Source organism: Cricetulus griseus, chromosome 3 (genome assembly GCF_003668045.3).
Source record: "Cricetulus griseus strain 17A/GY chromosome 3, alternate assembly CriGri-PICRH-1.0, whole genome shotgun sequence".
NCBI lineage: Eukaryota > Metazoa > Chordata > Mammalia > Rodentia > Cricetidae > Cricetulus > Cricetulus griseus.
The window spans coordinates 215912775-215937995 of NC_048596.1; the positions used below are offsets into that span (position 1 = coordinate 215912775).

The 25221-nt window shown below is 38.4% G+C and overlaps 1 protein-coding gene across 4 annotated transcripts in view; it reads left to right on the forward strand.

Moving 5' to 3' along the window:
- Positions 1 to 20704, forward strand: part of Nebulette (LIM zinc-binding domain-containing Nebulette) — a 359562-nt gene extending 338858 nt beyond the window's left edge. For all 4 annotated transcript variants that reach the window (XM_035441482.1, XM_027405281.2, XM_035441481.1 and 1 more), the window contains 2 exons: positions 18597 to 18703; positions 20455 to 20704. In XM_035441482.1, the coding sequence (XP_035297373.1) occupies positions 18597 to 18703; positions 20455 to 20631 (284 nt within the window). In that variant the 3' untranslated portion in view covers positions 20632 to 20704. The remainder of the gene's footprint in view (positions 1 to 18596; positions 18704 to 20454) is intronic.
- The last annotated feature ends 4517 nt before the right edge of the window (positions 20705 to 25221 follow it).

Below are 25221 nucleotides of genomic sequence, written 5' to 3' on the forward strand. Positions count from 1 at the left end.
CCTACCTATTACATATCCTGTCTGCTCCCCCTGGATGGTGAGGCCTTCCATAGGTTGTCATCAGGGTCTATTGTATTCTTTAGGATAGGGCCTGGGTTCACCCCCGTGTGTCTTGGCTCAGGGAGTATTCCTCTATGTGGAATGGGCTCCCAAAGTCCACACCTATGCTAGGATAAATACTGAACTACTACAGGAGGTACCAAAGATTTCCAAGGTTTCCTCACTGAAACCCAAGTTCTTGGGGTCTGGATCAGCCCCATGCTGTTATCCCAGCTATCAGTCTGGGGAGCAAGAGTTCCCCAATATTCAGGTCAGCTGTTTCTGTGGGTTTCACCAGCCTGGTCTGGACCTTTTTCCTCTTCACTCGTCCTTCTCTGCATCAGATTCCAGTTCAGTTCAGTGACTAGTTGTGGGTGTCTGCTTCTACTTCCACCAGCTGCTGGATGAGGGCTATCAGGTGGCATATAAGTCAGTTATCAATCTCATTATCAGGAGAGGGCATTTAAGGTAGCCTCTCCTCTGTTGCTTAGGTTGTTAGCTGGTGTCATCTTTGTAGATCTCCAGACATTTCCCTAGTGCCTGATTTCTTTTTAAACCTAAAATGTCTCCCTGTATTATGGTATCTCCATTCTTGTTATCTTCTATTCTTCCCCCGACTCAACCTTTCTGCTTCCTTATGTCCTCTGCATCCCTCCTCTTCTCTCCTTCTCCTTCTCCTAGCTCCCTCCCCCCTCTTCCTGTGCTCCCAATTTTCTCAGGTTATCTTGACCCTTTCCCCTTCTCCAGGGCACCATGTATGTCTCTCTTAGTGTCCTCCTTGTTTACTAGCTTCTCTGGCAGTGTGGATTGTAGGCTGGTAATCCTTTATGTCTAAAATCTGCATATGAGTGAGTACATATCATGTTTGTCTTTTTGTGATTGGGTTACCTCGCTCAGAATGGTTTCTTCTAGTTCTATCCATTTTCCTGCAAATTTCAAGATTCCATTGTTTTTTCCCACTGAGTAGTACTCCATTGTGTAAATGTACCACATTTTCTCTATCCATTCTTTGGTTGAGGGGCATCTAGGCTGCTTCCAGTTTCTGGATATTACAAATAGTGCTGCGATGAACATCGTTGAACAGATGTCCTTGTTGTATGATTGTGCTTCTTTTGGGAAGAGTGGAATTGCTGGATCTTGTAGTGGACTGATTCCCATTTTCTCGCTGAGTGGCCATACTGATTTCCAAAGTGGCTGTACAAGTTGGGACTCCCACCAGCAGTGGAGAAGTGTTCCCCTTTCTCCACATCCTCTCCAGCATAAACTGTCATAGATGTTTTGATTTTGGCCATTCTGACAGGAGTAAGATGGTATCTCAGAGTTGTTTTGATTTGCATTTGCCTGATGGCTAAGGATGATGAGCACTTTCTTATGTGTCTTTCAGCCATTTTAGATTCCTCTATTGAGAATTGTCTATTTAGTTCTGTACCTCACTTTTAAATTGGATTGTTTGGTGTTTTGGAAACTAGCTTCTTGAGTTCTTTGTATATTTTGGAGATCAGCCCTCTGTCAGATGTGGGGTTGGTGAATATCTTTTCCCAGTCTGTGGGCTGCCGTTTTGTCATGCTGACTGTGTCCTTTGCCTTACAGAAGCTTCTCAGTTTTAGGAGGTCCCATTTATCAATTGTTGATCTCAGTGTCTGTGCTACTGGTATAATGTAAAGGAAGCAGTCTCCTGTACCAATTAATTCAAGGGTATTTCCCACTTTGTCTTCTAATAGGTTCACTGTGGCTGGATTTATGTTGAGGTCTTTGATGAATTTTGACTTAAGTTTTGTGCATGGTGAAAGGCTTGGGTCTATCTGTAGTCTTCTACATGTCCACATCCAGTTATGCCAGTACCATTTGTAGAAGATGTTCTCTTTGTTCCATCGTATAAATTTGGATTGTTTGTCAAAAATTAGGTGTTCATAGGTGTGTGGGTTAATATCAGGGTTTTCAACTCTATTCCATTGGTCTACCTGTCTATATTTGTGCCAATACCAAGCTGCTTTCAGGACTATAGCTCTGTAATAGAGCTTGAAGTCAGGGATGGTGATGCCTCCATAAGTTCCTTTATTGTACAGGGTTGTTTTGGCTATCCTGGGTCTTTTGTTTCTCCAAATGAAGTTGAGAATTGTTCTTTCAAGGGATTGTGTTGGGATTTTGATGGGGATTGCATTGAATCTGTAGATTGCTTTTGGCAAGATTGCCATTTTTACCATGTTGATCCTACCTATCCAAGAGCAAGGGAGATCTTTCCATTTTCTGGTATCTTCTTTAATTTCTTTCTTTAGAGAGTCAAAATTCTTACAGTACAGGTCTTTCACTTTTTTGGTTAGTGTTACCCCAGCATATTTTATGTTGTTTGTGGCTATTGTAAATGGTGATGTTTCTCTGATTTCTTTCTCCACCAGTGTGTCATCACTATATAGTAGGGCTACAGATTTTTTTGAGTTAATCTTGTATCCTGCCACTTTGCTGAAGATGTTTATCAGCTGTAGGAGTTCCCTGGTAGAGTTTTTGTGGTCACTTATGTAGACTATCATATCATCTGCCAATAGTGAGAGTTTGACTGCTTCCTTTCCAATTTGTATTCCCTTGATCGCCTTTTGTTGTCTTATTGTTCTAGCTAGAACTTCAAGGACAATATTGAAGAGGTATTGAAGAGGTATGGAGAGAGTGGACAGCCTTGTCTTGTCCCCGATTTTACAGGAATTGCATTGAATTTCTCTCCATTTAATTTCATGTTGGTTGTTGGCTTGCTGTATATTGCTTTTATTGTGTTAAGGTATGTTCTTGTTATCCCTAATTTCTCCAAGACCTTTATCATGAAGGGGTTTTGGATTTTGTCAAAGGCTTTTACTGCAACTAGTGAGATGATCATGTTTTTTTCCCCTCAATCTGCTTATATGGTAGATTACATTGATGGATTTTCATATGTTGAACCATCCTTGCATCCCTGGGATGAAGCCTACTTGATCATGGTGGATGATTCTGATGTGTTCTTGGATTCAATTTTGCAATATTGTATTGAGAATTTTTGCATCAATGTTCATGAGGGATATTGGTCTGTAGTTCTCTTTCTTAGTTGTGTCTTTGTGTGGCTTACAAGGTTATTGTAGCCTCATAAAAAGAGTTTGGCAATGTCCCTTCTGCTTCTATTGTGTGGAACAATTTGAGGAGTATTGGTATTAGCTCATTTTTGAATTTCTGATAGAATTCTGCAGTGAATCCATCTGGCCCTGGGCTTTTTTTGGTTGGGAGACTTTTGATGACTTCTTCTATTTCCTTAGAGGTTATAGGTCTGTTTAAGTTGCTTATCTGTTCTTGATTCAATTTTGGTAAGTGATATCTGTCCAGAAAATTGTCCATTTCCTTTAAATTTTCCAATTTTGAGGAGTACAGGTTTTCAAAGTATGATCTGAACATTCTCTGGATTTCCTCTGTCTCCTTTTTCATTGCTGATTTTATTAATTTGCATGTTCACTTTTTGTTGTTTGGTAAGTTAGGATATATGTTTGTCTATCTTGTTGATTTTCTCAAAGAACCAACTTTTTGCTATATTTTTTTTGTATAGATCTCTTAAGCACAGTGATTGAAACTTAACGCACAACGTTAGTCATCACACTACCCCATCTCCTCGCAAATCTTTACTTCCCTGGGCTTACAACTTGCTAAGTGACAGATACAACTTCTCAGGTTTTGGAGCCAACCTCTTTGGAATCATTCTGCACTTTTGTTCTTTATTCAGTCTGCATGACAAATTTATTAGGAAGTCTTGTTATCTCTACCATGGCAAAGCCTTTCCTGTTGTTGCTTATATTACTTATCTCACTGCTATGAGAAAATACCTGAGCAAATAGCTGATAGAAGTAATATTAGGGAGGCAAAATTGATGTTGGCTTAGGATTTAAGAGGTTATAATGTTCACCATGGTGGGAAAAGCATGGTGGTATTCATGGTGAAAGAAGAAGCTTGTGGTGAGAACTCCTCACATCTTGGTTAACCAGGAAGCAGAGAGCTTGGGCCACAAGCAGGGTTAAGCTCTAACCTTCAAAAGCTGTTTCCTCCAGTGACCCTCTTTCTCCAGGGAGACCCTGCTTTCTAGAGGTCATAACCTTCTAAAACAGCCCAGAATATAGGGTCACAGGGCTGGGGAATTTGTCAGTGGGTAAAGTTCCTGCTTCATGAGCATGAAGCATGAGGATCTGAGCTCAGATCCCCAGCATGCATGTAAAAAATCCAGGTATGATGATGCATGCCTGTAATCTCAGTGGTGGGAAGCAGAACCTAGAGGATTCTCTGGGCTCACTGGGCAACCAGTCTAGCTATTTAATAAAGTTCCAGGTTCAATGAGATACCCTGTTTCAATAAATAAAGTAGAATGCAACTTAAGAAGACAGCTGGCATTCATCTCTGACCTCCATGAATTCTCAAGCACACACTCAAATATCTTTGTGAAATAAACATCTCTCTTGTAGAAGGCCTTGAAGGGAACTTTCACACTTTTGTTTCAGTCTTGATGTTTCAATGACATTGAAGCAAAGCTGAAAACAACCTGAAGTAGAAACATTCCCAGAGGGTGTTTTTCCTCTTCCCCTTTCCTGGTGAGGAAGGGAAGAGATAGTATTCATGACTTCTTGGAGACTTTGAAATATAGAATCCGCTTTGAAATACTTGCTGGGCTCTGGTGGGGAGGAGCTGATTGATTGCAAGACAGAATTTTATGGTGATGACAGAGGTTTGGTGGAAATAATTACTGTCTTTAGCAGCAACAGTCAATCACGTGCCTTTGTTTAAACTCTGTCCCCAGAAATTGAAATGCATTTTATAACACTTGCTAGAGGATGAAGAACATGTTCTTGTGTATTTCAAATGTTCCTTTCTCTTCCAGATTTTGTCCAGTTGTTTAAATTTGTGTGTGTAGGATCTTCATATGATTAAAATGTGTTATATTCTAGAAAATGGTCCTTTTATATAATTCAGTCATCTCCACTGTAGAGGGGACATATGTGGCAAAGCCATGCTGTATATCAGGACACTGGGCCTTGGGTCCTGACACTTACTAGCTCCGATTTCCTGTGCCTGGCAGACAGGAACGTGGGCACAGGAGTGCTCTGAGATATTTTATGCTTCTTCAGCTAAGTGCCATAAATTTCAGTGAGCCCTTTCCCTTGTCTCTCTGACAATGTGTTTATATTCTAAAAGCCATCTGTTCAGTTTTACAAGTTAGGTGGCTAGGCAGCTGTGAGGCACACTCATTGGGGTCCTTCCTACTAGAGGGGGAAATGTTGATTGTTGTTTCCTCGATGAGCAATGCAAGTTTGGATTTCATTTTTAACCTAGAAGAATTCTCTGAATTTTCTACTTTCTTGCAGCTTTGGCTTGTCTCTCATGCCAGTTGCCCATCTTGCTTTGATTGCTGAATATTTTCATTCTCTGTGATTATCTGAAACTTGCTTTGCTTGCCAGGCTGTTCTTCGATGGATTAAGTTACTGAAAGGTTTTCCTTGAATATCTCTATTGTGCTATTTTGATTCAATAACAGAGGATTTTATTTAAACTTCATCCAATTTTATTTTGATTCTTGAATAGCTGAAATCATCTCTATTGCCTTCTGGTGTTGTCTTTTGCTTGCTTTTTGTCTGACACACATGTTGTCTGGTGGACACGTTCCTTATGGTGTCTGCTCATTTTGCTGAGGTCTCCTTTGATCTTATGTTTGTCTTTATTTCACTTGTCTACATGGTGTATCTGCCTCCCAGTACTTCTTTGTGTTTTGTTGGCCTTCCTTCCCTTGCAGTTCTCTGTTGTTGTGAGAGTTTTTTAATGTGTTTGCAATCACAGTTATTCTTTGCTGCCCTCAGTATAAACGTGTGCTCAGTTTGGCTTCAGGTACTTTCTGTGTTTCTGTTTCTTCTGCACAGCATCAAAGGGTGTAGGGGTGTGATGGTGAATGAAAAACAGGTGCACTTTTCAAAACAGACATTTCAGCTCCCCAACCTTATGAACTTTCCTCCCAGTCCTTTCTGCCTTCCATGACTCAAAGTAAATGTCTGAGTTCCGTGGAGCTTAACCCGGCCTGGCCAAGCAGGATGTACAGTACCATTTATGTGTGTTTTTTTTAAGTGTAGATTGTAAGAGTTGTTTCAGTATTTTCTGAAAATCTGACCCACTTGTCCACAGCACTACACCAATTACGAAGAGAGTTGCCCTCGAGATTTAGTGGTATAGTAATTTTGGCTGCCTATTGCCCTTTAGCTAGCACCTACCATATGGGTGAAATACTGAGCACACAAATAAAAAAAAAGATACACTTATCATCTCCAATGAACTCACCATATTCTGGATGGTGAACCAGGTACATGGTAGTCTGGAGGGTGTGGTGATGGAGCATTGCCTCTGACGAGAACTGACCAAGTAGAAAAATGGGTAAGGTGATTTGGAGGCAGAAACACTGGCATGGATATCAGTGTAGCACATTGGGGACCTGGTTTGGCACCACTTGTACCCAGGGCCTTCCTGAGTCTAGTAGATGCCCAACTAGAGTATGGAAAGCACAGAGCCCCTTTGGCAGAGGCAGGATCTAGCAGCATGTGAGCCTAGTCTTTGGGCTTTATCCTGTAGATGACAAGTTATATAGAGGACTAGCTGCCCAGACTTGCTGGGCTCTTCTTTGGGATTTAGTGTACCCTTAGTGCTTTTCACAGAATGTGGCTCACATTTGCTGCATATAGGTCCTACCAAAGGCTTCTTAGCTAAAGGGGCAAATGGTATAGAAATAGTATTATGATTTTTTTATTACAAACAGTTTTGTTTTATGTTATTGTTGTTTATACGAAAGAGCAAACATGGTGCAAAACAAACACCTTCCTTTGAAACAACTTCCAGACTTCAGACAAGAGATCAATGACTGGATGTTTAATAGGCATCTTGAACCTCACATCTGAAAACAAAAATCTTATTTCTGATTTCTCTCCTCACCCTACTTGTTTTCTTTGTACTTATTTTCTCAGATATGATGTGATTATTTAATACTTTGGCAAAAACCCTGGAGACAATGTTACCACCTTTCTTCCTCCCATGCTTCACATTTAGTGCACCTGATGGCTGGCTGTCTTCAAAATAATGGATCTTTATGTAACACCAGTGAGATACTTCTCATTACTTCTACTATACTTCGGAATCACCATCCAGATGCATTGAGCTCGGCCTCTGCTCTTTCTAATTCCATCCTTAACTATACCGCTCTGCTCTGGCCTCACCTCAGTATCAGCGACACTCTTCAAAAGCTGTATTTGATCTCAATAAATTCTTGCTCCAACTACTCCAAAGGCTTCTGATCTCATTTAGACTAAAACAGAAAGACCATAGTCCACACACATCATGATATGGATCTTGGCTCTGACTTCGTCTTCATTAGCCTCTTTTATTCTGGTCGTGCACTCTTCCTGGCTATGTCAGCCTGCCTGGTATAATTCTCTCTGGCCTCCTTGCCTAGAACACTGTTTCCTCTGGTGATTTTGAGGCTTTCTTACTTCCTCCAACCCTCTGATCAAATGTCAGCTAATCTGAAAGACTTTCTTTGGTCATACATCCCACATACACTCCATATGTACATGGATGTTTCTGTCCATGTATATGTCTGGTACCCTTGGAGGCCAGAAAAGGGGAGGTGAGAAGAGGAAAAATGATACCCTTTGATTGGAATTACAGATAGTTGTAAAGTGCCATGTGGGTTTTGGGAATCAATTCTGGGTCCTCTGGAAGAAAGCCAGGGCTCTCAACCACTGAGTCATCTTTCCAGCCTTACTTCTTGACATTTTATTAGCAAATTTGCATACTGTCACTTCCAGAATCCCAACTCAATTAGTACATAATATTTTTTGTCTGCTTGCTATTTATTTTATCTCTATCCTAGAACTGTCACCTGATATATTTGTAACCAATAAATATTATTGGGTATATAAATGTGTTCAAATTAAAGTTTAATCTGTTATATAAAGAAGCAGCTTTACTGCATGTTGTAAATCAGTAAAACTTGACATTATTATTATTCTCTAATTAAAGTTTATTTGAATTTGAAGACAATACTACTATTTATAATTTAAAAATATTTAGATGGATTACTGGGGAATAACATTGGAGATAATGTTTACTACAAATCTTGAGTGAGATGATGACCTTCCATAACCAAGAAATCAGCACATAATTCCTGCATTAATACTCTGCTTTCATGTAACTACTTCTGAACTCAAATTGTTTTGTTTTGCTCATGGCATCTGCCCTGCCCAAAAAGTAGAAGTGCCCATCAGAATTCCCTCCTTATACACTGGTTTATAGTGAAGTCATGAACTCTGTAGAGACAGTGGAGGTATGGAAATGTCACTTAGCTATGTTAAAAAAAATGGAGAGTATGGATAGACAGGATGATGGACAGGAAGCTGAATGTAAGAACAGCAAGATCCTTCAGATGGGACATAAGTTTTCTAAGATGTATCATTAATCCACTTCCCATTCAATTTGGAGCACAAGTGTTAAATACAAGCACATGATAGTTAATAATAATAATAATAATAATAATAATAGTGATAATAAACTGCTAACACATGCAAGTAACAGACTTGTGTCTACTTAACTGTATTTCCAAATATCTTTTAATGTGAAAGGTACCCCGAAGCTCTGAAGCTTTTGCATGACATCCATTGAGGAGTTTTTAAACTTATAAATGACATTTTGCTCCCTAGTTCAAGGTTGTTATCTTCTAATCATGAGAATAGTTTTAAAATTAGATAGTTCACTGTACTAGAAAAAAATCTTCTGCAAGAGGAAACAATGATGCACTTTTGGGGGAGGGCATGTTGAAAATGCAGAAAATAATATGAAGGTTCCCAAGAAAGTAGAAATAATTATGATATTAGCCAATAATCTCTTTTCTAGGTATATACTCCTAAAGAGATGAAATCACATCCCTATAAAGCACTCCCATGTTCAATGCAGCATTGTTTCCAGATCAGCTAACAACCTTAATGTCCATCGAGGAATACATAAAGAAAATGCAGAATAAAGTACAAAAGAAATATTGTTGAGCCTTAATAGGTGATGTTGCCATTTAATGGAACATGGGTGGAGCCAGAGGACACTGTGTTAAGTAAAATAGTGAAAAAATCTCACATGATTTCATTTGTGTTTGAATTATAAGTTAAAAAGAGATCAAGTACATACAAATAGGGAAGAAAGCAGTGGTCACGATGGTAATCTGGGAAGGAAGAAGAAAAGAAAATTGGTGATGATTAGAGGGTGCAAAGTGGCAGTTATGCAAGACCAGTACAGCTGGAGACCTACTTTACACCATGAGCTAGAAGTCGATGCTAGCAGTTTCTGAAATACAAAATATATGGAATGAAAGGTGTGTTAGTCTCTTTCTTTATAATAATCATTTTACTTCTATAGACTTCTATTTGTAGACTTCAGGTATAAAAATATTTAGTTCTCCAAAGAAAACTTCTGATCTAGAAATACCTTAATTTTAAAATAAATTTATTTCTATTTTCAGCCATAGTTCAGTTTTATGACCCCAATCTCATCCTCGTCAATCTAATTTCTTTCTGACTGAAATTTTATAAAGAAAATTATTTCACCTAGAGACTCTCGATGGTTATTTCCCAGCTGAATTTTTCTAAACTGAATTTGAAAACATTTTCTACATCTGTCATGATGTTTTATGTCTTTTGGATTTTAAGACCATATCTGACATGTAGTTCCTGCTGACCTATAACTCAGTGTCTTCCTTCCTCAGCCTCCTAAGGGCTGGCATTCTAGGTGTGTATTGTCACATCTGGTGAAGTGGGTGCTGGTGTTTTAGGGTTGTATTGTCAAAACCTGGTGAAGTGATGTTTTAGTATTTTCATCTGTGTCTAGAAAACTCTGGAGAGTTGATGACTGATAGACACACTTCTGTTGTGAAATTAATTGATAGGAAAATGAATTTTTGTTTCTTTTATAATATAAAACTCAATCAGTAGATTAACACAACATTATGTAATCAGTATGTATAGCTTGTCAAATGTACAAGTACACTTAGACTGGTAATTTCTCTTGGTAAAATAGGATGATATTGCCTGCTTGCTCTCTCCTTCCCTCCTTCCCTTCCTCTTTTCCCTTTTGTTTCTTCCCTTTCCCTTCATCTTTATCTCCCTCTACCTTTTCCTCTCCCTCCTCCTATTTCTCTCCCTTCCTCTCTCCCTCTTCTTTCCCTCTCCCTCCTCCTCTTCCTCTCCCTCTGCCTTTTCCTCTCCCCTCCCTTCACTCTTCATCTCTTCTTGTCAGAGTACAAAATGACTCAAAAGAAAAAGCCATTGCCTCAGAAGGGATATCGCTTTTCCCAAAGTGAATGGATTACTAATATCACATTTTTTTCCTGACATGTTTGGGAACATCTCCCTAACAATATACATATAGTTTGCTTATGGGGCCCCCTTGCGATGTTTACTCCAACACCCAACATAAATTGAGTATAGACAGAGTAAAGCTTTGGAGAGTGATTAGCCTGCCTCCTTCATCATCATAAGCACTTAGGCTCATCTTCCTTCCTCTTTCTCCCATTCATTCCTGTCTTTTTACAGCAGGAATCACAGACTGCTGTTCTTCAGACTTCAATTTATTACTTCTGGAAGCTCCTCCGCTCTTCAGATCTTAGAGCCCTTGAGCTTCCTGAAGTCTCAGTGGTTACTCAGAAATTGACCTTACAAACTTGTCATATCTTTTGTGATTATATTTGTTTTATGATAGTCAGATTTGGGTCTGGATTTACATGATAGGCAGCAAAGCTTGTGGTCATTGTTACTTTTTTATGTGGAATTTTTAGCCCCAGCAGCCACGATGAGGGAAAGGAAGGTGGAGCAGATGAAGGTCAGGTAGCCACTGTGGCTTCATCCCATTTGCACATGATTTCCAAGTTTGAGCAATTATTGACTACCACAGTGGTGGTTGGATATGCCTTCAGAACTTGACAGTTTTAATCAAATTCCAGGTTATGCCTTTTTGTATTAGAGTCTATTAATTTCTGGTTTACAGAGGCTATCTGCCTGGCTTCATCTTTCTTCCAGAGAATCAAAGAATTTCCCAGAGTACAAAGGGCTCCCTCAGCTTACAAAATACCATATTACTATTGGATTGAGCATAAACTTTGTGGATTTAGGTTCTATTTGTGGTTTATGGGGACTCAGGTGCCACTGGGTCTTGACTTTCTGAAATGTAACTCATAGATAAAATATATCTTTAAAAGCTATTTGAGGTCCCGACATGTACCTGTGGGTAAAGGTGCTTGCCACCAAGCCTAATGACCTGAGCTTAATACCTGGGCCCAACATAGGGGAAAGAGAAAATGGATCCCCACAAGTTGTCTTCTGACCTCTAAATATGGTGTGGCATGCACCTCCTAAATAAATAAATAAATGTAGTAAGTTAAAAGTTATTTAAGCAAAAGAATCACATCATAGAACTACATTATATTTTGGAGGGGAAGGTAATCTTTTTTTAAAGATTTGTCCCAATGTCTCAGTCACCTTGCTCCTGAACAAAAGGGATCTAGATAGGCTTAACTCATTAATATCCAGTTCCAAATAAGCAACATTGTCATTCTTTTTTTCTTCCTAGAAATGTTTTCTGATTATCAAAATAGAGACTCATTGTTCTAAAACCCAAACCAAATCACAATCTTTTTAACTTCTTCAACATGCATTAGTTGGGATAAATCTGAAATGTTTGAAAAAGATATAATGATGATAATTTCAATCTATTGTGTCATGAAGTCATTGTAGGAAATTTTTCTGAAGGACAATCTCCTCCTGTTTGTCTTGATTTACAAAATAGTGAGCTTAAAAGGAAAAAAAAAACAGAACCCAAATTATGTTCTCAATTCACATCATGTCTATGACCAAAAAAAAAAAAAAAAAAAAAAAGCCCTTTCATCTGTAGCAATTAGACTTTGGCCATTTTTAACCTTTGCTCAGGAGAGGTCTTCAAAGCCTCCACTTGATCTTTGGTGTCTTGAGCTGGGTCCTGAGTTCTCCTCAAGAGAAGGTGACTCTCCTCCAGCCTTCCTGTTTAACCACCAACCCTTCAGTTTTATTATTTGATATGGGAATGATACTTGTTTTAGATAGTTCTGATAATTAGTAACAGCCTACAAAGCAGCATGCATCCAAGGGCATTTAGCAGTTCTTATCCTCTTCCTCAACCAGCTGTGGGTGCGTCCCTAATGGGACTTATGTGGGGTTAATTTCCCATTTTATTATGAGTACATTTTTTTGCTTTGATCTTTGTACACTTTTATCAGTTTCCCTCCTTTCTTCCAGTTATTTTCACTTTTAGTTTTAAAATCTTCCTATCTATTCATGTCTTTATTTCAATCTTGTATTCTTTACTTTTAATAATTAATATTTAGGTGCTGGAGAGATTTCTCAGTTGCCAAGAGCATTTATTGCTCTTGAAGAGAATCCATGTTTAATTCCCAGAATCCACATGGTGACTCATGACCATCTGTAACTCCAGTTCCAGGGGAATCCAACACCCTTTTCTGACCTTCTTGGGCACTAGACACACAAATGGTGCACATATATATATGTTTAGGTAAAGTTTTCATAAACATAAATAAATCTAAAAATTTAAAAATAACATCTATTTAGAAATTATTGAGACTAGTGGTATGTGGAAGAACTGTACAGAGTTCAGTTTCCTCATTGTACAGAGGAAGAAAATTTTTGGTTTTATATTGTATTATGTTCCAAATTGAGAATAAACTGGTCCTTTGGTCAGCTTCCAGATCTCTGATCATTAAATCTTACCAATGTAAAATAAAGTTGATTCACTCTCCTGTGTCTTGTTGTTGCCCTGGGAAAGTGAAAATCCCTGAAGCTAAGTCTTCTTGAGTACAAAAAAGTACTGTACCATATGACTACTCATCTGTCCTCATGCTAATGAACTCTAACTACTACCTCAATAAAATGTTACCATGTTCTCTTCTATTTTTATAACTTTCCCTTGCTTGTTGCAGTTAACCTGGCACCTTTCTTTTGCAATAGCAAGTCCATGTGAGGAATCTCAAACAAAGAAAAGCAATCTTTCACTGAGTTCTTTACTTTTTAACATTTATTGTTTTTTAATTTTATACATGAGTATTGTGTTTGCATTGTTTCTATCCCACACTTTCTTCCCCCCAATTCTTCCCATAGATTCCCCACTCCCTCTCAACTTCATGATCTCTTCTTTTTTATCATATGTATATTTAATATATATATATATATATATATATATATATATATATATATATACAGTCTCACACTCACACACCCTTCTAAGTCCATTTAGTACACATATTTATGTACACACACACACACACACACACACACACACACACACCCTCTGAGTCCATTTAGTGCTGCTCATATATATGTGTTTAGAGCTTACCACTTGGGTTTGGATAACCTATCAGGGAGACTCATCCCTGGAGAAGAATGATTCTCTCTCTCTCTCTCTCTCTCTCTCTCTCTCTCTCTCTCTCTCTCTGCAGTAATTAATAGCATTAGCTCTTCACCTAGGGGTGGGGCTTGTGAAATTTCTCCCATCCATATTGGGATGTTAGCCCATGCTGTCATTATATAGGTCTTCCACTGAGTTATTAACCTGAAGTTTTAAAATTTTAAAGCTGCTCCTTTATTTTTGCTTGTTTTTCTAAGTTTCAAGAAAAGCATTCATGCATTGTAAGAACAATACAGAATGAATACTCACGTCATTTTTTTTTTTTTTTTACTTTACTTTACTGATTCCCTTGGACTTTTGGTCATGTTTAAGAATCTTAGTTAACAAAGCTTTACAACCCCACAGAAACTTTCTACCAAGTAGCTCAGAGAGATGAGAATAACCATTGAAGGCATGATGAGAAGCCACAGGGTTTGGAAGCACAATTACCCTGCAGTGGCTCTTCCTAAGCTCTTGCCCCTACTTGTCAACATGTGCCTACTCAGGACTAAATGGATGCCTCTATTTCCTTACTGTGAACAGTAGCTGCTGGTTCTCTTGGAAGGGATGCTCTGAGCAACTGAATACATGAGAATACATAGTTTTTGGTTTTTGGTTTGTTTGTTTTTCCCAAGAAGGAGACAGCACTGTGAAGTAGTGTCACTAGTGCCCCTGGGTATGGGCGTGGAACTGGAACTATGGTGCAAAGACTATGAACTGTAGACTCTGGGATAGTGCACTTTTCCCTAATGTCCTTTTCTGAAACATTTTCCCAAATATTTTGTGATGGCTATACTTAATTCCTTGCATCAAAACTTAAAGCTTATAATTAAATTGTGTAACAGTGGATTTGAAAATCGTTTTTTTTTCTTTTAGGTAAATGAACAGATGTGTTCAAATAATCTTTAAAACTTGTGAATAGGTTCAAACAGTCATCAATGAAGAAATTATTAGTCTAATAGTGAAAACAACTTTTTTCACTCTACACCATTAAGTTATGTATTTGATTGGACATGCCCTACATACACATCCAGAACCGTCTCCCTAATTGACTGAAGGGCTGACTGCCCAGGGCCATCGTGGTTTCAAAGAAGGCAATTGTTTCGCCATTTCTCTGTGCCTGGCCTGCCTGGAACTTAGCAGGCAGTCATAATTATTGTTAATTGCTGTGGAGACTTACTGTGTAGCAGGCACAACAGTAACACTGGTGAGCATTTGCTGAGAGTTGAAGAGGGAAGTGGCTGTCCATTGCTCCCAGCTCCCTCTGCCTCCCCCAAGAATGGCTCTTACTTAGCAAGAGTAGGAGCCTGGATATTTATGGTGATTTCATTATCTTTTCCTAATTCCTAACAACTCTTCACATTAAATATGAAAATTGAGTTGGTAATCTTAACCAGCCTATTTTCTGGAAGGATTTGGGTTCTAATCATAGCTCAGTAAGTTTATAGTAATTCCAATCCAAATTGATATCTTGGCATTCTCTCTTTGATACCATATCTGGATATTAGGTACAATTTGTAACAATATCATAATATAAATTCACCCAAGAACTATTAAAAAGAATCTCTATTCATCTTAATATCATTTTCATCTGGAGAACATATTACAGGTTTTAATCTGCTAATCATTAAAGTGCTTTAAAGTAGTGATTTCATGCACCATTAGAATGCATTTGCCATTTATAAAATATTAAACTCATAACACCCAAGAATTATATCTGCTCATTCCTTTTATTATAAAAATTGACCTGGATAAATAAACCTATTATAGATATATGTTCAACCTAATTAATTTAAAATAGCAAACTAATATGGGTTTAATAACATATGTATTGTACATCTTTTTCTAATGAATTATATAATTTTTTCAAACCAGAATGAAGGCCATGCTACTGAAATGCCTTCACTCATAGCTCATTTGCTTACAAATACTTTAAATATACAAACATATAGAGAAACGCACACACACAAACACATGCCTTTTATTTGTGGACTTGTGGGTTTTTTCTAAATAGCTTCTGTATTGGGTGGTTTGTTTAGAAATCAGAGTTTATCAGGAAAGGAATCATAGCTTGCTTTTTTAGTTTGAGTGGGTTTTGTTGTTGTTTTTTGAGTCAGAATTTTGCTTTGCAATTTGGTCTTCCCAGATACAATCTGTGTAGCTTTAAACTCAGTTGTCCTTCTGCCTCAGCCTTCTCAGGGATGGAGTCAAAGGCATGCACTGTAGTCACATCTTATTAATTATGAAAGCTTGGCCTATAACTTAGGCTTGCTTCTAACTAGTTCTATAACTTAAATTAACCCATTTGTATTCATTTATGTTCTATCACGTGGCATTACCTCTCTTCCATCTTGCATCCCCTGTTTCTTCTCCATGTCTCCTGCTTGTGCACCTGATTTTTCCCCTCTCCCTGGAAATCCCACCTATACCTCCTGTCTAACTATTGTCCATTCAGCTTTTTATTACATCAATCACAGCAAATATATCTTCACACAGTATACAAATATCCCACAACAGTGTACCACCATGCTTGGCTCAGAAACTATGTGTTCTAATTTTGTTAGTGATGAAGATGGTAAAAAATCCAGTGAATGTCATTTTGATATATGGCAATGTAGGAGAATGATATTTATGAAACTCGTTTTTATTACTTTTTGTTTTATTCTTTGATAGTTTCATATGTGTATATAATTAATTTTAGGTGTTTTCATCCCTCTTCCACTTAAACCATGTTCACAACAAGTCTGTTTCCTATTTTCATGTGTCTGCATGTGTGTGAGTGAGTGTGTGTGTGTGAGTGTGTGTGTGTGTGTGTGTGTGTGTGTGTGTGTGAGAGAGAGAGAGAGAGAGAGAGAGAGAGAGAGAGAGAGAGAGAGAGAGAGACTCACTAGGCATAAATAATTATGGCAGCCGTATGAGTATGGGTTGGGGTTATTTATTGATGCATGAGCAACTTATCAGTGTTATACCATTGGGGGAAAATGACACTACTTCCCTAAGCAACCATTTGGAGGGATGGGAACTCATGAGCTACTCTTATCCATGATAATCATTGGCAGGCCAAATCTTGTTCAGGTCTTATGCCGGTAACCACAGCTGCAGTGGGTTCCTGAGTGCAATGTCTATGCTATGTCTTTTATCATTTAAATTTTATTTGTTGCAGAATTACATGAGTGACTACTATATTTATATTATTTCACCCCCCAATTCCTCTCTAATGCCTCCTATGTCCCTGTTCCACTCTGACCCAAACATGTAGGAATAAGGGTCTTGAACTGAGAGGTGTTGCAGGGGAGGGTCAGGAATGGGAAAATAAAGGAGACAGAAAGCTGGAATCAAGAGGTCTGCATGAGCAGATGACTCCTACTGGAAAGCATATGAAGAAGTATAGTATCTTCTACATTGTTTGCAGGGATGATGGGATAGTCAGCAGAAAGCTACAGCACCTGGGATACAGTCAGCAGTAAACTAATCAAGCAATATTGCACCAAGGGATCACAGGGTTTCTCAAGTGTGTCATTGATCCAGCACACAGTGGCCTGGGAACTGATAGCAATAACCTTTTAGTGGGGGGAAGAGTCAGGTGCCTAGGTACCAAAAACCTTAACTCCTTCAAGGCTTTGGCCCCAGCTCCATACCACAACTTGTCAAATCTGCTCCTGGACAAGGACACTGAACTAGTGTTCCTTTTGCCCTTTCATCTGGGCTTCTGATTGGATTTGAATTGGCCTTGCCCCCATTGCCACTCCCTCTCAAATTTATGATTATTTTATAATTGCTATTGGTTTGCACACACACACACACACACACACACACACACACGAGAGAGAGAGAGAGAGAGAGAGAGAGAGAGAGAGAGAGAGAGAGAGAGAGAGAGAAACAGAGAGAGAGAGACAGAGAGAGACAGAGTCAGAGAGAGAGACAGAGACAGAGAGAGACAGATCCCATTTAGTGTTGCTCATATGTGCATGTGTTTATGGTTGATAACAGGATTATATAACCTATCAGAGGGGCTTATCCTTGAAGAAGTCTGATCTTGCTCTTTCAGTAGCTATTGATGGCCTATAGGTATTCATCTAGGGGTGGAACCTTGTGAAATTTCCCCATACGCATTGACATGTGAACTGGAATTATCATTATGCAGGTCTTGTTTAGACAACGATAATGTATATGCCAGCTTCTCTGGCATGTCTACATATGCTACACTATGTAGCAGCATGTCCTGATCTATCCGACTTATAATTGTTCTGCTCCCTGTTCTTGGGATCCCTGAGCCTTGGTTGTAGGGTTTGTGTTATAGACCTACCACATGAGACAAGGCATCTCATGATGTGTTTATACGACACATCTCCCATCCTGCTGCTCACAAATTCTTTCTGCCCCCTCTTCCATGATGTCCCTTGAGTGCTGGAGGGGGCAAATTAGAAGTAGGTCAATCATTCTACCCTCACTTGTTAAATTCTTTTCACTTTTCCACATTTTTAAAGTAAGCATGATTTGTTTGTTAAGTGTATAATAATTTTTTTAAATTTATTTTGTTTAATCATAGCATCTCCAATAGCATAATAGAAATATTAAAAGCAAAATTACTGGCATTTTGAGAGCTCCTGGGAGAGGGGGAGTCAATTCCTTTAATGGTGCGATTCTTGGTAGGTAAACCCCACTCAAGAATAGTAGGGCAGCACAAATTGGACTTGATGGGTTAAAACAAACTAACAAGCAACAAAAACAGAAGCAAACTTAAAGTTGAGTTGGAGGGAGGAGTTGGGGAAGGGTATGTGTGATTATGACAAAAAAAAACTGCATGGAATTTTAAAAGAATTACTAAATATGTCCTTGAAAGAACCTAGTTAACTGCATGATAAACTGATTTTTAAATTAATTTCCTTAATTACTAAGGTTTGGGCTAATCTAGAGATTACCTGTCCTGTTGACACTCAAATTTCACAGGGCACTGAAGATCTTTTGTTTTCCCTGGCAGTGCTTGAAGTCACTTGGGTTTGGGCAGAGTATTTTGAGGTTAACCTGAGCAATCTGTGTGTGTCCATGTGCAGCACCTGTTCTTCCTGGAGCTTACCAGCAGAGTCATTCCCAAGGCTATGGGTACATGCACCAGACCAGCATGTCATCCATGAGGTCAATGCAGCATTCACCAAATCTAGTAAGTGCTAATTTCAAACATTCCTGCAATATTGGACTATATAGCTTGGTGGTAGAGTGCTGTCTTAGAATGTAAGGTTCTGAGTTTAACCTCTAGCACTGGAAAAAAAGAACTCAAGACATTAATATCTGTGTAATTCTTTACATGCAAACAAAAACCATTTCAGAGGTAAAATGATTAAAAATAATGACATTAATAAACATCTTCAAACAATAAAACAAACAATACATTTCCCAGTAGGGGATCCTTTTTATGTAACTTTTGTGTTACTATGATAAAACACAATGACCAAAAGCAACTTATAGAAGGAAGAGTTTATTTGTGTTTGTGTTCCCAAGGTATTAGAGCCCATGCCAGGGTAAGAAGGCATGGTGGCCAGAGCAGGAAGCTAAGTGGTCACATCTCAACCACAAGAACAAAGCAGAAAAATAATCTGGAACTAAGACAAGTCTATATTCTCTCAAAGTCAACCCTCAGTGACATATTTTTTGGACATCAAATATTCAGATACCTTAGCCTATGGGAACATTTATCATTCCAACCACACAGTACCTAATTGTTACTGTTACTTCATGATTGTAAAGATTCAGTTATGCTCTTTATCTAGGCCTAAGAAGGTACAGGTATGTGATAGTCGTGTTAAAGGGATAATCTTCATGTTCATCATAATAGCCTCAGAAGTCTAATGGACATAGGCAAAATAGCTGATGGAAGTTTAAATATTCTGAACACAAAGAAATAATAAACAGATACTCCAGATAGTCTGAGCAGACAGACATTGTATCCAGGTATTGAAATGCCAAGCTATACCCCCAAATCTATGCAATTACTGCATGTAATCTCTGCATGTCAGTTAAGTCCATGAATAACAGTATCCTTCTTACATCCCTGTTAAAAATCTTGACATACTCATCATTCAGTTCAGAATGATGCTTGCTTTGTGGTCATACTTGGTGTTTCATGCTGAAATTGGTTCTAAGTAGTGATGTCCTATAAAATAATCAAGTGCTTTCAGGGCTATTATGTGCCATCCAGTTTCCTCAGTCTCCTTAATCTAGGAATATTTTTGGCTTTGAGATTTACTGATTATTAATATTAGAAGAACTCTTAGTCTCAAACTAAAACAAATATAAAAGCACAATTTTACTTTTTCACTATAACAAAATTTTCTCTATATATACATCAAAACCAGAACATTTCTGTAAGAAATTTACTACATTGTGATCTGAAATATGTAAAGTTTAAGTAAGTAAATCATTTATTTTAATATTTTTAAGAGGGAACACAAATTCTTAGTACTTATTTAGAAAAGGTTCATTTGTTACGCAAGAGGGAGGGCATTGGCAGAGAGCCCATGGACTATGGGCCTGCTGTTAATGGGGGGTAGTCTCCTGAAGAATGAGGGGACAGGATAAAAATCTACATTTTTTTGTCTGCATGTGGGACCTGGTGTTACTCTTTCAGAGGCTACTTTTAGACAGCATCCTTTTATTTACTGAATTTCATTGTCTTTTTAAGTCCAGCTATTGTGCCATTTTTCAGGATCTTTCCTCTGATCTTAAATCTGTTTTCTCTAGATGAACCAAGTTAAGATTTCTAGAATTAGGTGGTCCACCTGGTTTACAACTACCCTGAGATAGCAACGCCTGTAAGCCTTCGTACCCATCATGTGTGTGGTGGTTTGTTGGGGCCCATATTTGTAACTGTGACGACTGTGGAATACAATGCCCAATCTCTTCTTCCTTTCTCAGAGGACCTACCGAGCCATGTACGATTACAGTGCCCAGGATGAAGATGAGGTTTCCTTCCGAGATGGTGACTACATTGTCAATGTGCAGCCCATTGATGACGGCTGGATGTACGGCACCGTGCAGAGAACCGGGAGAACGGGCATGCTCCCGGCAAATTATATTGAATTTGTGAATTAATTCTTTCTCCTTGCCCTTTGAGCTTTATTCTGATGTATTCTAAACCCAATCTTTTTAAAAGATAGAAGATACTTTTCAGATAACTTGGCAATTATTTTACAATAATGTATCCTTACTTTGACAATTAGACACACAGGTACCAGGAAAAAGGAATGACTTTTGGGCTGGAAATGGCAGCATCCATAGTAATTCCTGAAAACAAAACCATTAGGTCTGGAGACCTGGTGCTGCTAATTGTGTTTGTGGTTTCATTTAATTGGCTATTCAACCCTTCTGGGAAATGTATTTTTGTAGACTTTAATAGAAATGTTGGTTGTCCCTTAAATGTAACAAGTGTATGAAACTTCTTAGCTGTCACTTGGAATCATCCGAAGCCAATTCTCATAGTCCAGCAATACAGCCAATAATTTAAAAACCGTTCAGCTTTTGAATCATGGGGTAATTTTCAATTCAAGTGAGAGTTGCCTAATATAATGGATGGAAACAGTGGCAGAATGAGTCTAGTTAAAATCCTATGGACTGTAGCCTTAGGGAGCAGGCAGGAAACTTGCCCTTTCCCTAGGTTCACCAGGATCTAGTTATTTCTCATGTATTTCATGGTATAGGCTATCTCCATTTACATTCTGTGGAGCAGAGCGCATGATCAGGTCCTCAGAATATCAGGACCAGGTAACTTCACAGCTACTCTGCAAAGGGTAAAGTTCAATGTCATCTGTATTATTTCCCTGGTAGCCTCTATCTTGTTGCATGTCTCCTGGGCTTAAGCTTCTGTAACATGACAGCTGCTTGCCCATACTGTTATAAAAGTCAGCAGTGTGGCTGACCTCTCCCTGCTCTTTTTTCTAGTGGCCAGCTCATCAGAAAACATTTTTGAAAAGTTGCTTGAGACTTTCTTGCTGTACTAAACTCTAGTTTTGAAAGACTCATGCCCTAGGAAACACAAATATACTGTAGCAAATAGGAGATTTATGTATTTACTGGATAGCTTTCACTCACTTAATGCCACCATTGATTTAAAAGTGAAACGAATTGAACAGCATCCTGTGTAAGTGGAAATGGATTATACAGTATACCGGAGGAAAACCAAAACGCAAAACAGTAAGCAGGCTCTACAATTAGATGATTTGGTCGTATATTTTGACAATTGGTCTTCAGAATCTGGGATGGAAATCTAGCCACTAAGTGTGTCCATAAAAAAGCATTCCTTTCCCCACCATGGCTTTTGTTTTCTAAATCACCTTCGGGATTAGATAAGAAAGTCATCAGTGATGACTCACTAAGAAGAAAATGGATGTCTTGTTTTGAGTGAGTGTGCAGGGTTCTTATAGCTTCACAGCCCCAATTAGAACCATTGCTATTGTGTCTTAAATTTGCTCTGGAGTCTGCAGTCAAAGTTAGTGGATGTCAACATTTATCACAATTTGTGTTTTTCTCATGGTGCCTCTTACTGTGACTTGAAACAGGATGGCATTCATATGAGACCTGAACCTGAAGAGGGCAGTCACAAAACTGTAAGAAGACACTGGGATTGTGGAGATACCCACACAATATGTTCAAGGAAATTAGCTAGCACCCACCAGTGAAAAATGCTTGAATGAAATGTTTATGAGGCCAAAGCTCAAAGTTGGTTCATTTAAACCTTTGAAAAGTGAGCCCATACTTTTGAAAATCAGTAGTTTCATTAAATTTGCCTTTAAAAAGTTTTTATTACACTGAGATGTGTTTCTGTGACACTGATAGAAAACTGAAAAGAAAAATAACTAGAGATTTTCCTGGAAAGGGATTTTATAGGCTCATAAATAAACTGCTTACCTAATTTCCTGTCATTTAAATAGCCAGTCATGGTTAACCTTCCTGTTTTCATGTCTTGAATACACACCTACAAAGACAAACTGCACTTGCAATAATTTTGCAAAAATATTTACACTATTTAACAAGGGAGATAACTATTAACAAGGGAGATAAGCTGTTTCATTTATGTTATGTCTTTATGCTTCCCCAGGCAGACCATTTGCGTGTGTGTATGTGTGTGTGTGTGTGTGTGTGTGTGTGTGTGTGTGTGTGTGTGTGTGTGTGATTATTTCAAAAAGAGTAGTTGTTGATGAAAACTTCAGACTAAATGCAGGGCAGGTATGATTTTGGTTGTAGCCTGTGTGCAGAGAGTTCAACAGAAGCTGATTTTGAATTGATACTTACCTTCAGCTAGTCCCCACAAAGCAGCTCAATAGTCCATGTTTTTGCCACTCATTAACTTCAGAGTCAGATTTGATGAATGTGAAAGCCAGTGCATATTTAGGAAATCAGTGTCCTAAATGCTGAGCTTCACTTGTTTGCATAGCAAGATATTTTTGTTTTAAGCCTTTCAGATTAAGATCTGATCTGGATTCAATAAAGTGCAGTTATGTACAATACAGACTGAGGCAGGACAAGAGATTGCATGCTCCTGAGGTCATGCATTGATAGTCTTGACACTGTTACTAGCACATGAAAGGATGTTACCCATCTCAGCAGAAAATAGGAGCATAGATGTGTCACACCCAGGTGCCAACTTTTGCAGCACCATTTTAAAAAATTACTATACTCTTAACACACTTTTCCCCATGCCTCCCTGCTCCCCCCCAGGTTTGGCAGCCAGTATCTCACATGTAACACTGACAGCTATAGATGAATTTAAAAACAAGCCCTTTAGATATCAAGTTAAAGGAAATGAAATGCCAAGCACAGAGAGCATGCACCTGTTCCTAAATGTGATGGTTTCTCAAGCCTGACAGAAGTACAAGACGCTGCGTGATACACTTCTCAAAGGCTCTGAAGACAAATGTATTTGGTTCCTGCTCCTCTTGAGAAAAGTTTAGCAACAGAATACAACGTTCTTGTTGTAAGCTTTTGTAGTAAATTTTTAAAAGGCCATTTCTTGTTCTCTAGAGAGCTTTCTATTTCTAACCTGTGACAAAATTCGTACTTCATGTCTTCATTGTGTTTGCACATCTGCAGCACAACTCAGTTGGAAATTTTGATCTGGTTGTCATTCTCCACGGAGCCCCTGCATCTTCCCATATCTCTCAACCTCCACAGAGCACCCAGGAATGTCTAAGCACAGTTTCCACAAGCACCTTGTGTGGGGATGGGTGAGATTAGGCCAGTCCCTTCCTTGCCTTTGTTTGAAGATGATGATGTTATTTGGCTACTTTTACTGTAGTCTTTCATCCCAGATCCTTTCTGTGCTGGGGTTCATAACACTCCAGGAATGCTGGGAAAATCTTTTCTACAAATGAGATCAAGTGACACACCTAGTTTTCAGGTTCCTCCACCTCTAGTGGAATGATTTCAGTGAAATGGCAAAGAAAATTAAGTGTGATCTTTAATAACACAGCCCTATAGACAGTGGATATAGTTTATACTAATGTTATAATATAGATATATACAAAATAGGTGCCTTTTGATTATACTTGTTTATCATTATGGTCTTGGAAAGGAAACCAAGAAAGCAAGCTTCTGTATATTCTATAATGATATTTTATAATACATGATTGATATTTTTTGTGGTGAGAAGTGGTATACTCCTAATTGAAAGATGTTGCAGGTGGTAGCTGGTTGTAATTTCCTTCTAAAGTTTTAGAACTTTAGAAAATACTGACTTCTTCCATTTTATGAAAAGTTGGGTTTTTTTTCTTGTGGATTTATATATAGTTGAGATATAGGAGCATTAAGTTTAAGTCTGGGGTTTAAAATACTTATGGTGAGATAGATTAGTTATTATGAGGCTGAGTTCACTGCATGAGATGAGCTTTATGAGTTGATTATGTTTTAATTGTTTGCCTCTGATAATCTGAATGTGGCTACATTGCACTCGTATGGGGTAGTACAACATGATGATAATGCTTCAGCTAAGTAGGAAGCTAGGTAAACTAATTTAAGATGCTAAAACGAAGACTCTCTGAAGTATTCCATGCCCCATAGAGCCTTTTTTTCCAGGCAAGGAGCTGTCAATTAATTGATGATCCAAAAAGTCAAGACATTGTGGGAAACTTCTGTGGCCATCAATCCAGGAGGCATAAGACTACTAGAGTCCTCAGGCCTGGTAGGCTCCCTGGGCAAATGTCCTTCCCAATTGTCTGTGACTTCAGTATATCCCCAGGACGCCACATGCTTACTGTGTTTGATATATGGTATCCTGTTTGCATAGCATACACGTCACTGTTGTCAGTTATTGTTAAAGATGGTTTCCTCTAAAGGAAAAGAGAGAAAACTGCATTGCAGCCTCCTTCCTTCATGTCCGTACAATGAATTGCTAAGCATTTTTGGAAGTAGCAACAAGTATGTAACAGGCATGATATTTGTGAAACTGTTGGCTTTTGACCTGTGATAAAGAAACAAAATTTGAATGATGTAGTTTGGTTTCTGTTTGCTTTGAAATATGCACAATTGTGGTTGGTAATTAATTTGTAAAACTGTACTAACTTTGAGAACATTATGATTTTGAAAGAAGCAGTAAATGTTTTTTCAATGGACAGGGATCACAGAATAATATAAGGTTATTAGTATAATTTGGCTTTTGTTATGCAAATTGTCAACACCAGCTATTAAACT